This window comes from Sminthopsis crassicaudata, chromosome 3, assembly GCF_048593235.1.
Source record: "Sminthopsis crassicaudata isolate SCR6 chromosome 3, ASM4859323v1, whole genome shotgun sequence".
Lineage (NCBI taxonomy): Eukaryota > Metazoa > Chordata > Mammalia > Dasyuromorphia > Dasyuridae > Sminthopsis > Sminthopsis crassicaudata.
This window is the reverse complement of record NC_133619.1, coordinates 615,192,855-615,217,049: the sequence shown is the minus strand read 5'-3', so window position 1 is coordinate 615,217,049 and position 24,195 is coordinate 615,192,855. Positions and strand designations below refer to the sequence as shown.

The 24,195-nt window shown below is 44.3% G+C and overlaps 2 protein-coding genes across 3 annotated transcripts in view; one reads left to right on the top strand and one right to left on the bottom strand.

Annotated features, from left to right (window-relative positions):
- The window catches only part of ATP13A2 (ATPase cation transporting 13A2), a 39,582-nt gene extending 16,700 nt beyond the window's left edge, over positions 1-22,882 (bottom strand). The window contains exons 1-14 of one of the 2 annotated variants that reach the window (XM_074306103.1): positions 22,688-22,783; positions 8,651-8,845; positions 7,044-7,110; positions 6,651-6,818; positions 6,058-6,116; positions 5,699-5,825; positions 5,474-5,553; positions 5,003-5,080; positions 4,606-4,675; positions 2,845-2,979; positions 2,690-2,756; positions 2,227-2,358; positions 401-556; positions 68-178 (exon numbers count right to left, since the gene is read on the bottom strand). In XM_074306103.1, coding sequence (XP_074162204.1) covers positions 68-178; positions 401-556; positions 2,227-2,358; positions 2,690-2,756; positions 2,845-2,979; positions 4,606-4,675; positions 5,003-5,080; positions 5,474-5,553; positions 5,699-5,825; positions 6,058-6,116; positions 6,651-6,818; positions 7,044-7,110; positions 8,651-8,745 — 1,345 coding nt within the window. In that variant the 5' untranslated portion in view covers positions 8,746-8,845; positions 22,688-22,783. Of the gene's footprint in view, positions 1-67; positions 179-400; positions 557-2,226; positions 2,359-2,689; positions 2,757-2,844; positions 2,980-4,605; positions 4,676-5,002; positions 5,081-5,473; positions 5,554-5,698; positions 5,826-6,057; positions 6,117-6,650; positions 6,819-7,043; positions 7,111-8,650; positions 8,846-22,687 lie in introns of both variants that reach the window. The other variant, XM_074306104.1, reaches the window with a different exon arrangement.
- LOC141564084 (protein-arginine deiminase type-1-like) overlaps positions 1-24,195 on the top strand; it is a 386,771-nt gene that overhangs the window by 57,499 nt on the left and 305,077 nt on the right. The gene's annotated exons all lie outside the window — the stretch shown is intronic.

Here is a 24,195-nt window from a genome sequence, read left to right as displayed (position 1 = left end):
GAGACAATGAGATCGAGCTGAGGAGGCGCAGGGCTAAAGAAAGAGGCTCAGAGGCCAGGCCACTTACCCAGGATAGAGAGAATGAAGACGAATTTCAGTGCATCCCTGTAGAATTTGAAGCTGATGGGTTTGGGGTGGAGGATGGAGCTAACCAGATCCCCTTTGGCGGTACAAAATCCTGGACAGGGATAAGAGTCAGGGACCTTGACTCTGGTCCTGCCCAAATACCACTGGGCCCCCTGACCCTGACCTTACTGAAGGGGAGAGTCACGGTGTGGGGAGCAAGGCAGGAGGGGCGAGCCAGCCCTTCTTAAGCCCTTCTGCTAGTGCTCGGCTACCCAGACAACTGTCCCTGTTGCGGACGGAGGGCTCCCTCCCTCAGCTCCTCCCCCTCCCATACCTGTCCGGGTCACCACTGCCAAGACATCAGTTTCCATGTAGGCCTTGGCTTGCAAGACTTGTGTTCCACAGAAGAGCGTATGTCGGCGGTGCTCCTCAGGGGAGTAGGGAAAGGGGCCATTGGGGAGGGAGGTCTTCATCACTGGGACGCTCTCTCCTGTGGGAGAGATTCATATGATCACTGTGTGTGTGAAAGGAAGGAGAAGAAAGGAAGAAGCAGAGAAGAGACAGAAACAGGGAGAAGCAGAGAAAAAGACTGACACAGAGACAGAGATTCAGACAGAAACAGAGAGACAAAGTCAGAGATTCAGAGACAGAAACAGAGACAGAGAAATAAGAGTCAGAGAGAGAAACAGAGAGATTCAGAGACAGAGAGACAGAAACAGAGACAAAAGAGAAGAAAGGAGAGAGGGAGAGGAGAGACACAGAGAGACAAAGAAAAAAAATAGCCCACACTCCATCCTTCCCTCCAGGAAGGGAAGCACCTTCCACCAAGAGGCACTTGACTAAGCAATGAGTCCAAGCCCAGGTCTCTGACACTTAACCTATGTCACTAAGTTACTTGCCTCCCCTGTCTGTCTCCTCTTTCATAAAATGAGGGACCTGAACTAGATGATTTCTAAGGGACCTCCCAGCTCTGACATCCCGGGTTCTAAGGACCCTCCCAGCTCTGACCTCCTGGGTTCTAAGGACCCTCCCGGGTTCTAAGGGCCCTCCTAGCCCTAACCTCCTGGGTTCTAAGGGCCTTCCCAGTTCTGACCTCCTGGGTTCTAAGGGCCCTCCCAGCTCTGACCTCCTGGGTTCTAAGGACCTTCCCGGGTTCTAAGGGCCCTCCTAGCCCTGACATCCTGAGTTCTAAGGGCCCTCCCAGCTCTGACCTCCTGGGTTCTAAGGGCCCTCCCAGCTCTGACCTCCTGGGTTCTAAGGGCCCTCCCAGCTCTGAACTCCTGGGTTCTAAGGGCCTTCCCAGTTCTGACCTCCTGGGTTCTAAGGGCCCTCCCAGCTCTGACCTCCTGGGTTCTAGGGGCCCTCCCAGCCCTGACCTCCTGGGTTCTAAGGGCCCTCCCAGCTCTGACATCCTGGGTTCTAAGGGCCCTCCCAGCTCTGAACTCCTGAGTTCTAAGGGCCCCCCCAGCTCTGACCTCCTCAGTTCTAAGGGCCCTCCCAGCTCTGACCTCCTGGGTTCTAAGGACCTCCCAGCTCTGATCTCCTGGGTTCTAAGGGCCCTCCCAGCTCTGACCTCCTGGGTTCTAAGGACTTTCCCGGGTTCTAAGGGCCCTCCTAGCCCTGACATCCTGAGTTCTAAGGGCCCTCCCAGCTCTGACCTCCTGGGTTCTAAGGGCCCTCCCAGCTCTGAACTCCTGGGTTCTAAGGGACCTCCCAGCTCTGACCTCCTGGGTTCTAAGGGCCCTCCCAGCTCTGACCTCCTGGGTTCTAAGGACCTCCCAGGTTCTAAGGACCTCCCAGCTCTGACCTCCTGGGTTCTAAGGACCTCCCAGCTCTGACCTCCTGGGTTCTAAGGACCTCCCAGCCTTGACATCCTGGGTTCTAAGGGCCCTCTCAGCTCTGACCTCCTGGGTTCTAAGGACCTCCCAGGTTCTAAGGACCTCCCAGCTCTGACCTCCTGGGTTCTAAGGACCTCCCAGCCTTGACATCCTGGGTTCTAAGGACCTCCCAGCCCTGACCTCCTGGGTTCTGAGGACCTCCCAGCTCTGATGATCTCTAATTTGTCTCCTGACATTCTTCCAGTTCCCCCAAGAGTTGGCAAGGAGCTTATGGGACTGAGGGTTCCCCAGCTCTGCTGGCTGGAGGTCAGGGCCCCCTCACCTGTCAGCATGCTCTCATTGACCATGCATTCCCCGGACAGGAGAGCAGCATCGCAGGGCATCAGCATGCCCCTGGCAGGGAGTACCAGGCAGTCTCCAGGCACCAGCTCCGTGGAATTGACCAGCATATTCTCTACGGGAACAGGCACTTTAGCTTTGCTTCCCTTCCCACTCTGCCCTTCTATCCCCCTCCACCTTGGACATCCCACCAACAAATTTCATGCCCTACTCTCAGAGCACTGGGAGATGCAGCAGGGGAGACGGATGGAGACACAGCAAGTTCCCTGAGGCTTCCCTGGCTGGCTCCCTCCCACCCCAGCAGAGCAGAAGCACCATGAAGGCCAGGTCGGGGTCTATCTTTGCATCTCCAGTACCTCGGACAGCGCTCAGCATGTTTCCAGCATTTACTGAAAGCTCACTGAGCTAACCTGAGCCATGGGGGCAGCCCCTCTCCGCCAGCTCACCTCCACCGCTTCGGCGCACGGTCACACTCATGGTCATCTTCACCATATTTTGCAGGCTCTGGCTTTGCTGAAGGTGAGAAGGGTGAGCATGGACATCAGAAAGCCTTCGGCGCCCATCTTCCTCTCCCTCCCCGCCCATTTCATTGGGTACCCACCTTTCTGGTCTCATAGAGGGCCAGGATGATGGAGACAACGGAGATGGTGAAGATGCAACCAGCATAGTAGTAGTAGGTGTCCCATAGCCACAGGGCGATGCTCAGAGCCTGGAACAGGTAGAACGGATTCAGCACCTGGTTGGGAAGAGAGGGAGGGGACAGTGGGTTAGAACATAACCAAGATGTCAATTCTACTTTGAACCACCAGGGGGCAGCCATGGGACTCCAGCATCTCCAGAAATCTTAATTATATCAGTTGGTCGGTCAGTAAAAAGCCCTTTAAATATTCATTCAAAAAGCATTTATTAAACACTAGGCTAGGAGTTGAGTCAAATGCAAAAGATTAAATGAGAAATTATGGCCTCTTCCCTGATAGAGCTCACGGTAGAGCAGGAGGATAAGACGGAGACCGAGAGAAAAGGAGTTCACAATATTATAAGATGAGGGTTTTATTATTATTATTAGAAATAATAGGGTTATGGTGAGTCTCAGGGGAAGTTTGTAACCAACCAGAGCAATCAAAGAAGGTTTCCCAAAAGAAGAGGCATGAGTCTTAGAGAATGAGCCAGCAGGAAACGATGATAAAGGTTGGAGGGGATGTGGGCAAACTGGGACATTAATGCATTGCTGGTGGAGTTGTGAAGTGATCCTACTGTTCTGGAGAGGGTTTCTATCCCAAAGACATCATAAAAGAGGGAAAAGGACCCACATGCTAAAAATGTTTGTAAAACACTGTAGTGGCCAGAAACTGGAAACGGAGTGGATGCCCATCAGTTGGAGAATGGTTGAATAAATTATGGTATATGAATATTATGGAATATTATTGTTCTGTAAGAAACAATTAGTAGGATGATTTCAGAAAAGCCTATTTACACAAATTTACACTGAATGAAATGAGCAGAACCAAGAGCACAGCAACAAGATTATGTGATGATCAACTGATGGATCTGGCTCTTTTCAACAATGAGGTGATTCAAGGTGATTCCAATAGACTTCTGATGGAGAGAGCCATCCACATCTAGAAGGAGGACTATAGGAACTGAAAGTGGATCCAAACATAGTTATTTCCACCTTTTTTGTTTGTTTTTTCTTTTTCATTTTGGTCTGATTTTTCTTGCACATGACAAATAGGAAAATATGTTTAAAAGAACTGCATAAGTATGATAAAGGTGGAAATATGTATAGAAGAATTGCACATTTTAAACATATATTTAATTACTCGCTATCTAGGGGAGAGAGTGAGGGGGAGGGAGGAAAAAAATTTGGAACACAAGGTTTTGCAAGAGTAGATGGTGAAAATTATCCACGCATATTTTGAAAATCTAAAGTAATACTAATTGCAAATTTAAAAAAAAAAATTAAATTTAAAAAACATTAAAAAAAAATTAACTGCAATTCAATGCAGTGTGAATAGAACCGTAGAAAAGGGAGCTACAATCGGTCTTTCAGATTGGTATCCAGTTCAACTTCCTTCTATTAGAAGGGGAAACTCATACTCAGAAAAGGAAATGAGGTCAAAGTCTAGACCCGGACACTTGACTTCCTAGACCTTTATGGGTCACTGTTTTCCCTTATTCATTTGTCTTACTGTGATCCCAGCTTACTATCAACCTCATGTTACCATGTGATTGATTGCCTGTGGCCTAGGGAGGACAAACTCCTCTCCCAACATTACTCAGCTACTTAAAGGCAGAGCTGGAATAAGGTCCGTATCCTTCTCCAAGGATCCTGCTGTGTCTCCCTGACAGGTCTGGCTCTTACCTCATCCACCAGAAGCCGAGCATATGATTTGATGGGTACATCAATCAGATTAAGGCCATATATCTTCTTTCTGTAGGAAAGAAGGAGAAAGTCAAAGAGGACGTGACCATCCCCACCCTGTTCTGTCCTACTGATGGTCACCATGAAGTGACCATGATTGGATTCAGCTAAGGGCCCTCAGGGACCATCTACTCCAACCCCCTCCCTTCCCAGATGAGGAAACTCAGGGAATCGACTTCCCAACCTCACAGAGGTAATAAGCTGTTAAGGTTCTCAGACTCCCAATCCAGTGTCTTTTCCACCATATATCATGCTATCATCTCCGTGGCACAAGGTCCCCTTATTTTACCAAGACAGAAAGCAAAGTTCAGCACAGGTGGGGAGTGGGGAAGCCTACTTAATGTTTTGGTCCTGGAGGCTGAGTCCAGTGCTGGAATGATGAAGGTCTTCACAGGTCTTGGTCTCATCTAGCACACTGAAGGGAAAGGTAAAAGGAAGGGAAAGCCAAGGCTCAGACCCCGAAGGCCATCACTAATCCATATTCCCTGTCTATAGGTACAGCACTAACAACAGCAGTTCTTTGTTTCTGCAAAGGTTCACTAAGTACTTTCTCCTCATCTTTGAAGTAAGTGATGGCTAATTTTGATGTGCCCATTTTTCAGATGAGAAAACTGAGGCCCAGTGGAATTAAGAGACCTGGCCAAGGTCATGTAACTGGGAAACCAAAATTAAAACTCAGGTCTTTTCTCTCCAACCCTGTCCCACAACACTCAAGGCCCCTCTACACCAGCTGTGCTACCCCATGGCTCACTCCCCTTGGGTCCTTCCTAGGAAGGGCCCTTAATCTTTCATCAGCTCAAGGACCCACCTGACACGGCGGAAGGCCTGCTGAGCCTCAAACCATATGTATCGGACCCCTTCGAACACATAATATCTCAGGATGTTTTGCTGGAAGAGAGAGGGATAAAAGCTACAACGTAGACCAGAGAAGAACAAGCCTGGGGAGGGGATCGAGGGACTGGGTCCTGGGCAAAAGAGGTAGCGGGAGGTAAGTGGGGAGGAGAACGAGAGCAGTGGGGAAACTACCAGTTACCTCCTCTTTCCTGCAGAGTTGGATGGTGTCTCTCCAGGCTTCTTCCTGTGAGACCCCCACTGCCACGTGGTTCCTTCCATCTTCCTCCAGCCTCCAATCCCATCGAACTTCCTGGGGATGGTTCAGGCTGCAAGGGGTACAAAGTCCTAGCACCTCCTTCCCTTAGGAGGGGGATGGGTGGGGAACCCCTGGGGAGGCTGAGGCAGAAGGGGGCTGGGGCTTTTAGAAGGTGGGTGAATATAATAGTTCATTCCAAAATCATCCATATTTGTGGGAAAGAAAAAAGGCTGGGGAGGAAAGGGGGGATTCATTAATGGGATTTCCTAAGAGAAGGGAAAAGGGATATCCATTCTCCTCACCTGCCCTCACTGACAAGCTCAGTTTGCACCCGGGTGGTGAAAAACTGCCCAAACTGATCCTGGAAGACAAAATCCTCCGTGTTGCAGCTGGGACATCCTGGCTCTCCCTTCCTCCCAACTCCAAGGATGTCCCTTCCCCAGCACCATATTCCCCACCCCTAGTTCCTAGTCACATGATTCTTCCACAGGGGCATAACTTATTAATAAGGACATTATGACATTAATAATGATAACACCACTCATCCTATCTGCAAAGGGGTTGGGACTTTGTTTTACAAAGGACTCTCTTTCCAAAGCTTAAAATGCCAGACCTGTGTAATTATTATGATGAATTATTATAAGTTAGTTAAGGGACACTTGCCTTCTGTTGAATAAAGTTAATTCTTGAAGTGTGAGTGCTAGAAACTTAACTTCTTAGAGATTGATTTAGTCCAACTCCTTTCATTTTACAGACAAGGAAACTGAGGCTACAGAATGGAGGTTACTTTGCTCAGGGATCACATACATACAATGAAGAGAGATTCAAGTCCCCGTGCTCCCAGACCAATCTCATGTGCTCCCACCAACTCCCAGTAAAGCAGAAGGAAGCTTACCTTGATGATCAGCCACTCAGCCAACTTTAAGGGGCAGGGGGTGCACCTGGCCTTGACCTTGAGCTGGGGCTTCCAGTGGAAGATCAACAACAAGATGCCAACGGTCAGCAGGGCCCCCACATGACACAGGACGGTGCGCCACAGACTTTGCTGGTAGCCGATCACTTCCTGGGGGAGAGGGAGTTGGCAAAGGAAGCCCTTGAGCTACTTCTTGGCTCCCCATCCCTTAGGGGTGCTCTGGTTATTCTGAGCTGGAGTGAAGGGCTATGACTAAGTCAGGGCGGGGAGTTTTGGTTCAGGGCCTTTCCTGAATGGGTCTGGTGAGGCAGGTGGGAGCTAAGGAGAACCCTCCTAGACCAAGGCCCCTGTCCCTCCAACCCCTCCAATACTTACCACACAGGTCTTGGCTGGATTCCGTGGTAAAGTTCCATAGTGGGGCAGGAGACTGTCTAACCGCTGTCTGTGGATAGGGGAGGAAAGGCCATCCATTGCTCTGATCATTTCCCCAAACTCCAGACTCCCCTCTGGCACCCTTGCCTTCCCACTAACCCTCAGCTAGGTTGCTTCTCACACAGAAGGGGGGTGGTTCCCTTCACACCACGAGTGTGAAGGTGAGTGGAGGGTGAGTGGAGGCAGGAGAAGGATGCCTCTCTCTCTCTCTCTTTTCTTTTCTTCCCTCCATTTTTTTGGAAAGGCAATCAGAGTTAAGTAAGTTGTACAGGGTCAACACAGTATCTGACACCAGATTTGAATTCAGGTTTTCCTGATTCCAGGATCAGGGTTCTACCCACTGCACCACCTACCACTCCTCTCCCTTATTTCTCAAGAAAAGGCCCCAGATTCCAGGAATTTAACTTTCTCCCTCAATTTAGAGCTGAAAACACTTAATCCAGCCCTTTCATTTTACAAAAGAGGAAACTGAAGATAAAAAAAAAAAAATCAACAAACTTGCCTGCGATCACAGCTAGGATAGAACCCAGGTTTTCTGACTTTAAATATATCGCTCTCTTACTATCCCACACTACCCAGGTTTTACCTGCAGACATTTTTTTGGGGAATGAATAAGGTAAGGGATGGGAGGGCTTTTTAGGGTACCAACTTGTCCCTCAAAGCACAGCCCCTGAACTACTTTAGCCTGTCCCCCTGCACCTCAGATCACCTCTTCTCACTCCATACCTCCAACTCCTGGGCCTAGCCTTCCTAAGCCAAGATTTCCTTTGCCCCTTCAAGTCTTATTTTCAGGATATAATTATATGTTTCTATATATAGTATGTTTCCAAGTTAGGTCTATGAAGGTGGGGAGGAAGGAAAGAAATGTCCCTATTAGGTGCTTCCCCTGGGCTCTCTCTTCCTATTCTTAGGAATATGAAGGATATTTTTCCTTCATTCCCCTCCAAAAATCACTGAACCCAGGAGCCAGAGGCTTCCATGGTCCTTTCAGGGCAAACGCAGGCTTGAACCACTAGGTATGGCACCCGGGACTCTCCAGGCTGCTTGACCTCTTCCACGATTCTATATGGACTTCACTTTCCTTTCCATAAGGTCAGGGGGGAGGGCCTTTGGAGCACAGAATGATAGATTTTAGAGGGAACCTTAAAATTGGGAAAACTGGACATAAAATGTTGCTGATGGAAAGGCTCTAAAGACCCAGAAGATCAAAACTTCAAAGAAAATTTTCTTCTTTGACGGATGGGGAAACTGAGGTCCAGAGAAAGGCAATTTGCTCAAGATACCCCAGCTAGCAAATAGCTGAGAGAGGAATGAAATAAATCCTTTTTCTTCTGCCTCCCAGTCCAGGGTTATCTGTAACAATACACCGCTTCTCCCTTGATCTAGAGGAGTTGGACCCAAGAACCAGAGACATCTCTGTTCTGGGGCCAGATACTGACTACCTCAGCCACAAGATGCACACTGGTTAGACTGGGTGGGACCCATCAGGAAGGGAAAAATGGACAGAAATGGATTCATAAAGATAGCCACGATCACCAAAGGAAATCTACCTGCCCCCAGGTTTAAAAGTCAAGGTGACGAGAGTCTGCACATCCTGGGCTGGTACAGTTATAAAGGGCCATCGCTTTCCTGTCTTCCTTGGCATGAAAGCCCAGAGGGTCCAGTTGCCTCTTCTCAAGGCGGCCTGTGGTCATGGCCTTGACTGATCTCCTCAAGGGTAAGTTACATGCAGAGCCTTTGTTTGCCTGAACAAGAGCAAGGCTAGGAAGTAATGCAGTAGACATACATCTCCTAGCTTCCTTTTGTCTTTTTCTTGGTGGGTGAGTGTTCCTCCCCCAATACACTATGCAATGCTAGTAAACCTTGTTCTTAGATTAGAAGTGTGACTGTCTCACTTCTTCAAAGTGCAGAACTTGACGGCCACACCACAGGCTTTGGGAATTGTGCTATCAGTCACAGGAAAGTCATGTGAGAATGAAGATGTCTCCATAGGATCCAACCCTAAGATCAACAACCAGCTTGCACGTCTATTGCAAATGCCCAAGTCCTGCACAAGAGTCTCCTTTGGTCCTGAGTTTTCCACTCACCCACAATCACCCCTTAAGGTGTAAAATGATTGGTTACAGACACATCCCTTCCAAACCCTTTCTCCATTTCTTTTATTCCTTCCAGATGCTCCTATTTCTATGGAGGCCACCATCACATTGTCATTACCTGGATTCACAGAGTAAGAGATATCCTTAAGCCTTCACTTCAAACAACCCACATACCCAAGCATAAGGAAAGGGGGAACAAACATTTTTAAAGTGCCTACTATGTACCAAGCATGTTACAAATACTAGCTCTAGCTCATTTGACCTTGCAATTGAAGGACATGAGAAATTGCTGCTCCCTCACAGCCCATCCTTTTTTTCTTATCCAAATTCCCAGATACCGTGAAATCCAGCCTTTGGATCCCAGGTTAAGAACATCCGGACCGGGAGACATCTAAAGGTTCTTGCAAGTATTAAACAGATCATGGACACTGCTCATTGTCCTACTTCCATTTCATTCACCACCCCGGGCAGCAGTGTCTCCTCTCATCTCCCTGTCATCACAGGTTGCCAAGATAAAAAAGGACAAGGAGGAAGAGAAAGGGAAGTCCCTCCCCTTCTCCAAACAAAGCCTAGCCTGGCAGGCTGGCAACCAAAGCTTGGGCGTGAGGGAGGGACACAGAGTTCAGATGACACAAAAGATGCAGGCTTTGATGCTGAGCAAACTGGCTTCTGGAGTCCTCTACCACCCTCCCAGCCTCCAGCCAAGGGGCCACAGAACAGATTAAAGCTTCAGGCTCACCAAATTTTCCCCTGAGCAGGGACCAATCCGAAAGCATAGGATCATAGATTAGAGGTAGAAAGGACCTGAGATAATGGAGTCCAATGCCCTCATTTTATAGAGGAAGAAACTGAGGTTTCTGGGGATTAGATGTTTCAGAGAACCTCAGTCAATCAATCAACTACCATTTATCTTAAGCACCTACTATGTGTTAGAGACTGAGTTACAAAGAGCTACAAAAAGAAAAAAAAGAAACAATCTACTCCTTGCAAGGTTACATTCTCATGGGGAGACATAAGCATGTATACAATAAATATAAACCATTACAAAGTAGCTAAATAAGGGTAGTTTGAAAGGGCCTCAAAACACTTATTAGCTGTGGGACCTTTTTTATAGTTTTTTTTCCTTTAGTCTGATTTTTCTTGCACAGCATGACAAATACAGAAATATATCAGATTGTTTGCATCTTAGGGAAGGGAGAATAAGGCAGGGAGGGAGGGAGGAACACAAAGTCTTAAAAAAATGAATGCTGAATATATGGGTCAACCTGCCATCTGGGGGAAAGAGTGGAAAAGTTGGAACAAAAGGTTTTGCAATTGTCAATGCTGAAAAATTACCCATGCACATAACTTGTAAATAAAAAGCTATATTTAAAAAATTATAAAACAAAACAAAACAAAAAACAAACAAAATGAATATTGAAAACTATCTTTACATGTTTGCCTCAGTTTCATCATCTGTCAAATGAGGATGATAACTGCACCCAATGTTCAGCATTGAGAATTTGAGAAGCAAAAGAGTATTTTAAAAGCCCTCAACTTAGCTCATAGTAGGTGCTTATTAATAATAATAATTATTATTATTATTAAATTATTACTAAATGCTTCCTTTCTCCTTCCCTTCCATGTGACAGGCCTCTCATCAGGTATCTGAAGGCAAAGTTTAGGGCTCCTTGTTCTCCCTTTTGGGGAAAGAAAGCTTTATGAAAGGGGTGGGATTTTCACTGGATCCTGAAGGACAAATCACCTTGGCCTGGCACTCCTAGACAGTTCAATTAGGAATGAGGTTTCCTGCTGGAGAAGATCATCTAGGTATTGACTATGGTCTTAAATCTGGTCAAGCATTGGTCTGATGAGGCTGAATTCAGAATCCTGACTAAGAATCCTGCCTCAGATATTAACTATGTCACATAACTAGTAAGAACAATGTCACATAACTCTGTGCTACAGACTTGTGAGTTATAAAGAGATATAAAAAGAAAGAAACTGTCTATTCTCCAGGAGATTATATTCCTGTGGGGAGAAAAGAAGGACATTTATACATAGATGGATGGAAAGATAGATATAGATAAATATAAAAAGGATATAATAAATATAATATATAGTAAATTATATAGAATATAACAATTACAAAGTAGGTAAATGAGGGTGTTTGGGAGAGCCTATGACACTTACTAGTTATGACATAGTTAATACCTGAGGCAGGATTCTTAGTCAAGACTCCAAATTCAGCCTCATCAGACTAATCCAGATAGCTATAAAAAGGACATAATAAATTATATCGAATATAAATCATTACAAAGTAGGTAAATGAGGGTATTTGGGAGGGCCTCAGACACTTACTAGTTATGTGACATAGTTAATATCTGAGGCAGGATTCTTAGGTTGATAAGATAAATGGTTGATTGATTGATTGAAGTTCTTCCTCAAATCCAATTCCCAGACTATTAAGCTACAACCCAATCCGAGCCCTAAACAGCCCTATGAATAGCAAAAGACCCAGCTGGGTTTCTCTGGGCTCTAAAAATGCACTCAGGTGCCCCTCCCCCAAGACTCAGGGTTCTGAGGATGCCAGCCAAGCTGAAGGGACAGTCTCCCACGGAGCTGGGCAACAGGGCCCCTTTTCACACAGTGCCAGGGAAACCAGGGAGATGGGTATGTCACCCAGGAGAGGCAGAAGATGGCAACCATGACTGCCTAAGAGAACCTCCCCCGAACCCCCTTCAGCATCTATGCCATCAGAGACTAAAACTTGGCAGGACCCTTAGTGGCTGTCTCATTCACACCATGCAAGGAACCCCCAATTTAACATATCCAGCAAAGGATCATCTCTATGACATCTAAGAAGGGGGGAGTTTACCACCTCTTGAGAAAGGCCATTCTACGTGGACCAAAGCATAATATTTTCACCTTATTTTGTTTGCCTTCTTTTTTCTTTCTTTTGGTTTCCCCCCACCCATTTTGTCTGATTTTTCTTGAACAACATGACAAATATGGACATACATTTAAAAGAACTGCACATAATTAACTTCCATCAAGTTGCTTGCATCTTAGGGAAGAAGGAGATTAAAAGGGAGGGAGAAAAATTTGGAAAACAAAATCTTGCAAAAATGAATGTTGAAAACTATCTTTACATGTATTTGGAAAAATAAAATATATTATTTAAAATTAAAAAAAAAAAAAGAAATGTCATTCTATTTTGGGACAGCTCTCATCAGGAAGATTTTTCTGACATCCAGTCTCTATCTCTATGTGCCTTCTAGCCATTACTCCTTAGCCCTGGAACCAAAAAGAAAAAGTTTTTCTTCCCTTTCCATGTGGCAGCCCTTTTAAATAGCTGATCCCAGCCACACATCTCCCCCAAACTTCTCATCTCCACTGCTTCTCAGAGGACATGGACTCAATTCTCTTCCTCATCTTGGCTGCCTTCATAAACAGCGGCACCCAGAACGGAACCCAGGATCACAGATGAGATCTGAGAAGAATAGGGACCAGTGGGACCAACGCTCCAGTTTCTAGAAGCTATACCTCCCTTCACAGACCCCACTTGCCTCAGCACACTGAGTCAGTCCACTAAAACACCCAAATGAAGACTGTCTTACTTGTGCTTTCCCATTGGTTGACTTTATTTATAATGAGGACTTTACTTTGGCCTCTATTTTTTTCCTTGATTAAATCCATCCAAATTCTCTCTGGTCAGTCACACACACACACACACACACACACACACACACACACACACACACACACACACACACACACTGGTTCCTCCCAGCTCTGTGTAACCTTTGGATTTGATGAGTCTACTATTTTTGCCTTTATTCAAGTTGCTGATTTAAAAAAAAAATACGAGGTAGCTCAGGGCCAAGTACAAATCCCTGGAGCACTCCATTCCATCTCCTGCCACACTGACATTGGACTGGTAACAACTTCTTTTGCATCCAATCACCCAAAGCCATCTAACTGCATTGCCATCTAATCCACATCTCTCCATTCTCGTCACAAGAACAATATGAAACACTCATTTTATAAAAATGTATTCATAATTCCAATAGACTTGTGATGGAGAGAGCCAGCTGCATCCAGAGACAAAACTATGAAGACTGAAGGTGGAGCGAAGCATAGTATTTTCACCTTTTGTTGTTTGTTTCCTCGGGTTTTTTTTTCTCTTTTGTTCTGATTTTTCTTGTGCAGCATGATGAACGTGGAAATATATTTAGAAGAATTGCACATGTTTAACTTATACAGATTGTTCATTGTCTTGGAGGGACAACAGATACGGAAGTTTTTGCAAAAGTAAATGTTGAAAATTATATTTGTATCTATTTGGAAAAATAAAACACTATTAATTTTTTAAAGTATTCATATCTAGTTAAACTATATCCACATTATCCCCTTCTCAACTATTAATTAGTAACCCTGGCCAATATATATATATGTAGTTAGTTAGTTAGTCCAGCACAACCTGTTTTTGGCAAAGCCAAAACTTTCTAGTCTCCACTTGCTTCCTTTTTAATTGTTTGCCATTCATTCCTTTCATGATCCCTTTGAGAATTTTTCTAGGAATCAAAGTCCCAACCCAATGTAGAGTAATTTACAGACTCTGACCACTTCCCTTTTTTGAAAATTAGGTAAATATTTGCCCTTCTCTAATCCTTGGGCTCATCTTCCTGTTTTCCATAAGCTCTCAGGTAGAACTTGACCTGGCTCAGCAATCTCATCTGCCAGTTCATTCTCTACATAGGGTATATAGTGGCCTGGGTCTGGTGACTTCAGTCCATCACAGCCAGTTAGAGACTCTTTCTTATCTTGGGCATCCACTCTCTGATTCTCATTCCTGATCTCTTATCTCTAGTGCCAAAGTCATTCATTCTCCTTTACAGAGAAAATGGAATCGAGTAGTTTTGCCTTCTTTCTGTGGTCAGTGATCATGGTAGACTTTCCCCCTTCCTCTATCCCCTCCCCAATCTGGTTCTGTTCATCCTTTGATAGAAATTCAGCAAACACTGGTACACTATACACATAAAAAACAAGCCTTTGAGAAAGCATCTAGGCTGCCACAAGAGATTAGGAGTTCCCTTGAGGCAGACACATCCATCCTACTCTTTGATTCTCTATCTCTCCATCTCTCCTTAATCCACAGCTTTGAGAACTGATTCTGTTTTTCTTCCCAATCCCTCAGGAGATAAAAGACCTTCTTCCTTTCCCTTCCACAAATACACTGCTCTTAGGGCAGTTCTGAGAGATGGCTGAGAGTCAATCCTGCAGACAGAGCCGAGGCCAGTTACCTAATTTTGATTAGTTGTGCAAAATAGAGGACCCGGATGATAGCACGAGTTCCCACTTAGGGAACTTCTTTACAATTTGTAAAAAAAAGTACTTTCAATCAGCTTGTAAGGGAGATGAAGCTTAGAAGGAGAAATGGTCCCTGCAGCCTTCTTAGTATTCCTGTCTTTCTAGTATTTCATCCCTGGTCTCCCAGACTGGAGACTGCATGTCTACTTAGGAGAACAAAGAGGTCAGTGGCTAGTTTGAGCATATGAAATTGTCTTCAGCAGCACCTCAGGGGGATGCCCTTTCTTCCAGGGCCATGGAGGATCTTTTTCTCCAGGCCCACATCTGAGATCTCAGATCTCTCTGCCTCTGCCCTACTTCCTCCCCCTGGCAGGCATATAAGTGTGTGTGTGTGTGTGTGTGTGTGTGTGTGTGTGTGTGTGTGTGTGTTTGCATATTGGGGATGGGAGATACAACACACCCTTGCTCTCATTTTCCAAGGCAGGAAAGGATCCTGAAAAATGAAAGAATATAAATAATGGGTCTTTTGTTAAGTTCTACCTAACAAAACAGACTTGCATTGATTTTGTCAATGTTATCAAAGGGGATTGCCCCCTTTGATTTCCATCAAGCCATTATGTCATACATTTTTCCATTTTTTTCCTTTTCACAGTCTCCCCTCATAAATTCCAAGAGATTAAGTGTTTGGCTTTGGTCTAACTAAGAGAGATGGCCAAATCACCATTCTTTTGATTAACCTGTTGGCCTTGTTGATAAAATGATTAAATTGCCCTCTTCAAAAAATAATGTAAATGAAATGTGAGATGCTGCAGTTATTGATGATTAAATAGAAATTGCTGATTAATGATTAAGGAAAGTGACCTAATTATTTGTTAATTCATCATTTATTAATGAGATTATTTATTATTAAATCCCAGTCTTCCCAGGGGTGGGCATTGGGCTTCTGGTAGGAGAGAGATGGGGCCCCTGTCATTCCTCATGCCTGGAATGCACTCCCTCCTTCTCTGCCTCAGTCTTTCTTTCCTTTCAAGATGCTTCTAGATGAAATCCTTCCTAATCTTTCTCTTCCTCATTCCCACCCTCCCACTACCTTGTATTTTAACTGTTTTGTATTTAATTTCTTTATCTTCATTCCCAACCCTGCCAACCTGAAATCCCATTTCTCTCCTACTAGAACCCCAGTGCCCACTAACACTTAGTTTGCATAGAACCAAACTCAGAAATCTCAGTCCTTGTTCATCTGTATATGCCCTATACTTGCCTGCTTTATGTGCCATGTTCTCTTGTTGCAATGAAGCTGCTTGAGGGCAGACTGTCTTGTTTAAAAGTATGTGAATCCCCAGAAGTTAAGGGAGTACCTGGCACACATAAGCAATCTCTATCTATAAAGGAATAAACATCGACAAAGAGAAAACAAAACTACCATTTTTTTGCAAATAATGATGACTGTCTCAGAGAACCCTAAAATCAACTAAAATTTAATTGAAACAATTTCAGCAAAGTTGAAGGATGTAAAATAAATCCACATAAATCATCTGTACTTCTGTACGTCACCCACAAAACCTATCAGGAAGAGATAGAAAGGAAAATTTCATTAAAAATAAAGACACAGGCAGGTAGGTAGCACAGAGAATAGAGCACCAGAATTCAAATCTGGCCTCAGACACTTAACACTTCCCAGTTGTATGACCTTGGGCAAGTCACTTAATCCCAATAGCCTCAGCAAAAAAAAAACAAAACAAGAAAAACTACAGACAGTATCAAATATTTGGGAATCTCCCTGCCAAGATATAAGCTGAAACTTTTGTTGTTGTTGTTGTTGAGTGTTTCAGTCAAATCTGACTCTTCATAACCCCATTGGGGGTTTTCAAGTCAAAGATTCTTCTCAAACTCAATTTACAGATGAAGAAACAGAGGTAATCAGAGATAAGTGACTTGCCTAGGGTCACACTGCTTTAACTCCTGACTCCAAGGAGTCCCTAACCACTGCACCACAGAAATGAGCTAATCACATTTCACCTAACCTAAAGAAACATTCCAAACTTGGTTACATTTTTTAAAATATCAAACATAATTTAGAGGAAACTATACCCACTGATAGGTTTATTTTTCTAGGTTTTCTTTTTAAATCAAAGGTGTGATTTCCTTTGTGGAAATTTTTATTTTGAATCTTTTACACTCCTAAAACTTTTTTTCAAAAAAGACAATATTACCTAAATTAATGTACTTATTCTGTACATAGCAACTAACCTACCCTAAGATCACTTTATAGAGCTAGAAAAGAATAATAACAAATTTATCTGGAGTAATATAAGGCTAAGAATAACAAGGGAATCAATGAAAACAAAAACTGGCAAAGAAAGACACTTAGTAGTACTAGATCTTAGACTATATTGCAAAGCCATAATCATCAAACCAATTTGATATTGATTAAGAAACTTCGAGATTGATCAGTGGAACTGATAAGGTATACAATATACAGAAGCAAATAAGCACAGTAGTCTAGTATTTGATAAACCCAAGGATTTCAGCTCCTGGGGCAAGAACCAGAAAACTGTAAAACTGTCTGCTAGGACCTAGCTATCCAGGTTTTCACATCATATATCAAGATAAGTCCAAAATGGAAACACCATTTAGATATAAAGAATAACATCATAAGCAAATTAGGGAAGCATGGAAGAAATTACCTCTCAGATCTATGAAGAGAAGAATTCATGATCAAATTAGGAAGAGGGAGGCACATAGGAGACAAAAGGGACAATTTTGATTAAATCAAATTGGAAAGTTTGGGTACAAACAAAAACATGCAGCTAATATTTGCAGACCCTTAGGCAACTGGTAGGAAAAAAACCTTTGCAGTAAGTTTCTCTGATAAAGGCCTCATATCTCAAATATATAGGAAATAGAGCCAAATTTATAAAAATAGAGCCATTCCCCAATAGATAAATAATCAAAGGATATGAACTGGCAGTTTTCAGAGAAAGAAATAAAAGCTATCGATATAGCAATATGAAAAAAATGCTCTCAATCACTTATAATTAGGGAAGTATGAATTAAATCAACTCAGTTACAAGTCACACTCAGATTGGCCAAAGTGACAAAAAAGAAAATGACAAATAATAAATGCTGGAGGGGCTATGAGAAAACTTATACTTTAATATACTGTTGGCAGAGCTGTGAATTGATCCAATTATCCAGAAAATCAATTTGGAACTATGCCCCAAACTATTAGACTTTGCGTACAGTTGGACTGGATCTATATCACAAAGAGATCAAAGAAAGAGAAAAAGGAACCACAAATTCTTCAAATTTTTATAGTAGCTCTTTTTGTGGTAACAAAAAATTGGAAACTGAGGAATGCCCATCAATTGGGGAATGGCTGAACAAATGAAAGTCATATGATTATGATAGAATATTATCATCTTCTAAGGAATCAAGGGGATCTTTTCAGAAAAAATTAGGAAGCTTCATATGAACTGATGCAAAATGAAGCAAGCAAACTTGAAGAATAATTTAAATAATCGTAATATTGTAATTGTGTTGAAAACTACAAAAAAAGAAAATCCTGCGTACATGTAGTTCTTTAACTATAACCCCCACATCATCCCAAACTCTATATATTTCTACCTTCAATATTCTCTTCCTAAGTGCCAGTAGTTTTAATACTTTAATGTTCTCAGCATTACATAAATTTTATACTGATACTAATATCTATATTAAATGTAGCTTTTTAAATATGATGTTATTCTCTTTTCTTTTCTTTTTTTCTTTATCTTTGGACATGGCTAACATGGCAACTTGTTTTGCATGACCATACATATTTGAAACACGTTTTGTTTTTCCTGTTTTCTCAGTGGGTTGGAAAATGAGAGAATTCAAAAATGAAAATAAAACATAATTTTTTAAAATGCTCTATCTTGGGGCAGCTGGGTGGTGCAGTGGATAGAGCATCAGGAGGACCTGAGTTCAAATCTGATCTCAGACACTTAACACTTCCTAGCTGTGTGACCCTGGGCAAGTCACTTAACCCCAAATGCCTCAGCAAAAAAAGGAAAAAAGAAAAAAAAAAAAAGCTCCATCTCCTTATGTAGGTATTTGTGAACTACTTTAGCTCCTTTCTAGTAAGAATAGCTGTGTTCTTTGTATCTCTATTATATAGAAGTTCCTGACACATTAGGAAGTACTTTTAAAATGCTTATTGATTAGACTGCCAGCCATCTAGGGAAGGGGATGGAGGTAGGGAAGGGAAAAGTTGGAACAGAAATGAGTAGAAGGAACAATGTTGTAAAAATTACCCATGTATATCTTCTGTCAATAAAAAGCTATAATTAAAAAAAGAAAAAGAAAATAGTGAAAAAAATAAAATAAAATACTTATTGATTGAATAAAAATATGAATATGGTTCCACATTCCTTATACATAGTAAGTACTTAACAAATGTATATTTTGTGGAAACAACTGGAGTTAAATGACTGAAGTCAAATCTGAAGTCAGATGCTGCTGACTTTAAGCCACTGCTCTATCTATGGAACCACATTTGTGCCCATATTACTGTTACCTAGCTGCTGCCCAGGGTACATTCCCTACCTAGACATTAGCCCATTTTTACACAAACTCCCATCACCTCTTAGATCAAAGACAAACTCCTCTTCAATTTTATACTTCCCAATCTCACTTCAGCCTACTTTTCTGGGTCTATTACATATCACTGCTTTTCACATATTCTCTAATAGGATTTTTTATGCTTTTTCCACTCACAAACCCTTTTCATCTGAAGTATAGAAATCAAACATTTACTGATAATAATTCATAAAGAAAGTTATTTTAAAACAATTATTTGGCACATATCTTTAACTATTTATTAAAGATCAAAGCAAATCTGCACAGCAATGAGATGGATGTGCTTGTTTATTTTTACATAAAGAGTTAAATCTTGGCAGAATTGTTCATAGTCCAGGATATAGGACATTCAGAAACTTTTCAGTGTTGCCAAATTGTTGGCTATCCCACACATTCAGTTCAGTGATCCATGAAGGGTCGTGACCCACAGTTTAAGAAATTCTGCTCTCAGCTAAACTGTCCTTCCCACATGTGACATCACATCTACCACCTCCATACTTCTCCGGGTGCAGTTTCCAAGAATTCTCTCCTTCCTCAACTAGGTCACTGTGAATGCTTAGTTTCTTTCGAAGTTCTGCTCCAGTTTCAGCTCCTTTAAGGACCAGGGCATCCCTCCTAAACTACCAGGTTAAACATTCTGTTTAACATGTTGTCTCCTCTTGATAGAAAGGAGGCAGTCCCTCTCCACTTGGAGCTCCCAGTTCTCCATGCCTCAGGCTGACTGATGGGTTTAAATGAAGATTAGATTAGATAAAATCTCAGTTTTCCGACCATAAAATATGGAGATTAGATTAAATGGCCAGGCAGACAAAGGGCCTGCAGGGAGGGATGAAATCTTTTAGAAAAGGGATTAGATTTATGGAAGTCTGGTCATTGATTATGTAAAGAAATAGTGAAGAATGAAATAGGTAAGAATTAAAGAGCTAGCACTTTATTTTAAGGTATGAAAAGCACTTTACAAATAGTATTTTTTTCCCTGAGGCTGGGGTTAAGTGACTGGCCCAGGGTCACACAGCTAGGAAATGTTAAGTGACTGAGACTAGATTTGAACTTAGGTCCTCTTGACTTCAGGACTGGTGCTCTAGCCACTGTACCACCTAGATGCCCCAATAGTATGATTTTTGATCCTTTAGGATAACCTTGGGAAATAACTCCATTATCATTTCCTTTTTTACAGATGAAGAAACTGAGGCACACAAGGAGGTTATGTGACTTGCCCAAAGTCCCACAGCTTATGAGTGACTAAGATGGTATTTGAATGTGAAGTGAGGTCTTTCTGACCCCGGAAAGTCCACCCAATGATCACTGAGGTTATAAGTTAGACAGAATTCTACCTCAGCAACTCACTTTCTTTCATGGAAAGATAAAACTCCATATTACAAGTCCTGATTTTAAAAGATTTAAAAGATTTCTGACCCAATGGTCCTGGAAATATACCATCACCACAGATCGAACTGCTGACCACAACCACCAGGCTAGAACACCGATTCATAAAAACATAGGAGCAACGTTTTTACTCAATGTCGCTATCCCAGATACTCAATCTCCAAGCTCCCCTAAAGGAAGAACTTTCAAAATTGGGGGCCCCAGCCCAGGAGAAGAGCTGAGATGAGGGGTTCCATGTGCTGCTGCTGTGGATGCTTTCAGTGAGCCTAAGGAGAATGATCTTCTTCCTAGCTCCAGGGTTAGGCAAGTGACTCCATCCTTCTAAGATCTAAGCAACTTGGTAAGGTATAAGCTGCAGAACAGGCTTGGGGTAAAAGTGGTTCCTGATCTGGAATTTCCTGCCCCAATGAAATCACAGGTCCTGGCCAAAAAATAATGACTCACACTTCCCTGGCAGTTATAAGCATTATCTTATCATCTGCATTTGCAGTGGCTATTTTCATCTCCTTTTATAGATGGGGGCTCTTATAAAGGGCAAAATGTCAGCGTCAAAGCCATTCAGGAACTTCTCCATTTCCTCCTCTCCTTCCTATCCTTTCTTGATGAATTGGCTCAAGTCCTAGATCTAAACACTCTTCCCTTTCCCTTTCCACTCAGGACTGGATACTCTTGCATCTAGCAGGAAGGGGTTACCTTGGAAGGCCTGATGGGATGGGAGAGCACACCTTGGCCTAGGGAGCACTGACCCAAAATGAGGAATGGCTCCAGATACAAGGCCTCAGGGTCCAGCCTCCCAGAAACTGCAGATGGGGCAAATTTCTGAACCTTGCCTTAGGCCTTTGACAAGAAAGATCTCTAAACACACACTGCTATGGACCTTTTTGAGGGAAAGTTCTCCAAGCTGTAAAGAGAAAAATCTAGTACCTCAGTCTAGTACCTGAGATGAGCAGGAGAAGTGATGAGGAAATTCTGAACAAACTGCTCTCAATCACTCAACAAATAGGCACTTTATAATTAAAGAGAACAGATATTGGCCATTTTCTCAGAACAGGTGGGATTTCAACTAGTCCCAGAGAAATAAACAGGAAGAGCCCTTCACTTTAGAACAGGAAGCTGATGAAAGGTGTGGGCTCTGTCTTGAAGTCATTTTTTCTGTGCCCCAGAGACTTCACAGAAGAAACCTGCCAAGGATGTACACAATGGTCTTTCTCTGGTCCCCAGTAAAGCCGCCCAGTGGGCCTGACCTCTTGAACTACTTGACCAGCCACTCCCAGCCCACAAGGCTTAGAAGGGATGAATAAGAAAAAGGTGACTGATCTTCAAAGGGGGTCGTGGGGGCACATAACCCTAAACTGGGCTCTCCGATCGAGCGCATTCACACCCCTGACTAGGAGGGCTGAACTGGGGTTTCCTCCATCTGTCATCTCGAAGCCTCTGTGGACTCCCTGGGGGAGATCCTGGGGTGAAGGGAGCGGGGAAGCGGACAAGCTTCTGGGGCGGAGGAGCCTGGATTTCAGTGCGCGACCCCTTTGGAAGCCGTTTCAGGCCAAAGAATAATCATATTCTTTGGGAAAGGTTTAGAGAAAGGGCTTGCCCTTTGTGCACAGAAGCCGGGTGATCTAGCTCCTCTCTGTATACAGGATTTAGGCTGGAGAAAGGGACAAGATAACGCCAAGGGTACACGATATCGATCGTCTCCAATATTATCGTCCGTAGGCTTGTCGCGCAGCTGTTTTGAGTATTGTGTCTCCTATTTGACTGAATTCCTCGAGAACCGGACGTCTTTTCCCTCTCTTTGTACCTCTGGTGTTTATATTAAGGGATTAATAAATGCGCGCTGACAGCTCTTCCAGAGCCAACTTCCTTCCCCTGAGAATGGGGCCAAGCGGGCATTCCCTTCTCCAGGTGCTTTGGGATCCTCCTCCGGGACCCGAGGCGGCCGCCCCCCTCCCAAATTCAAATCTTGGCTCCCAAAGATGGACGTTCCGACTAAGCAGGAGCCGGCCCCCCCGGACGGCTCCGGTTCGGCCCCTCGCCCAGCGCGTAAAGATCCCCAGCCTTTCTAGGACATTCGTCCTCTCCTCTTTAGGCCCCTCCCCGAAGAGTCCCTCCACGCCGGGGTGTCAGAGGATGCACTGAGCCCCCTCCTCCGGGAAGGGGAAAGGGGGGGAGGGCTGGCTCGCCCCTGCTCACCTGCGCGAGTCCCGCCGGCTCCAGCAGGAGCCCATCGCCCCGGAGCCGCAGCCGCCAGGAGGCTCGGGGCGATGCTGTAGCCGAGGCTAAGCCGGCTTCTGCAGCCGCCGCCGCCGCCGCCGCATCTGCAGCCCCAGCGCCCAAGCCGCAGAAGTATAGTCCGCTCTGGTCCCAGGGATCCTCCACGTCTTCCCCGGCGGGCGGCCGCGGGAGCTGCTGGGAGTTGTAGTTCCGCCCCGGCCTTCGGGCCGGCCCGGGAGTGGCAAGCCCAAGATATCCACCCGCACACCTCCAGCCATAGGGCGGAGCCTGGAGGTGATGGCTGAGACTCGGGTCACACCCTAAGCAAAAACACCGACAACCGGCGCGACACCACCCAACACTCGTGGGGGAAGAGACCGCACAAAAGGCGAGCGCCACACACCGAGGTGAACTCCAACACCCAACCAAACCACGTGTGACACAGTGGGCAGCCCACGGACACAACACGCACCAGTCCCGACACAACGCACAAAATGCAAGCACACAAAGGTGCAGCGCGCCGCCCCTGACACCACGGACAACACATGCGTGGAAAGAGTGCTGGATTCTTCCAGAATCTGGACTGGAACAATTTAGGACTGTAGATTTAGAACTGGAAATTAGTTTAAAGATCCTGGAATTCCAACACTCCACCCCCCCACACCCATCCCTTTAACCAAGGAAGTAACTGAGACTGTGAGAAGTGATTTGTCCAAGATCGCAAAAAGAATAATTGTCTCTGGCAGAATTTGAACTCAGGCCTTACAGATTCCCAACCCGAGCTCTATTCACTTTGTCACACTTCTAGTAGCTGTGTGTGTGTGTGTGAGAGAGAAACACACACACACAGAGATAGAGTCACACAGAGAAACAGACACACACAGAGAGAAACAGAGACCAACTTCACTTCTGCTCTCTTTAGTTTCCTCCTTGGTAAAATGAAGGAGTTGACTTAGATAATCTCAGGTCCCTTCCAACTTCAAATCTAGGATCCTTCAACTATAAGTCAGGTAGTCAACAAGTATCTGTTGTGTGCCAGGCATGGCAGGGGTGTCAGGGAAACATCCTGTGCGGGATGGTAGTGACCACTAACCCAATCGGGAGACTGGGGATGAGTGCAGGGGAAAATGTACTTTCTCAAGAGAAAGGGTGCATAATCTCTGCTGCACAAATGGTTTTAGAGAAAGAGCCACAACCAAGCAAAGGGCAGTCCCTTTTTAATGCCTCAGCTCGAGCTCCCCTCCCCAACCCCCGGGCCCTTTCCCCACTGACTGGGGTTTTAAAAAATGTGAGGTAGGAAAGTCTGAGACTACTAAATGCTTGAACAGGGCAAGATATGTCCCACTCTTCCCATTTCCTGCCCCCAAGGAGTTTCCATTCTAGATGGGGAAGGTGACATTGGGAAGCTAGGAGCAAAGAGCAAAAGATTCTTTTCAAATCTCAGACCATAGGCCCAGTCCCTGCCCCAGGACATTCTTACATTCTTC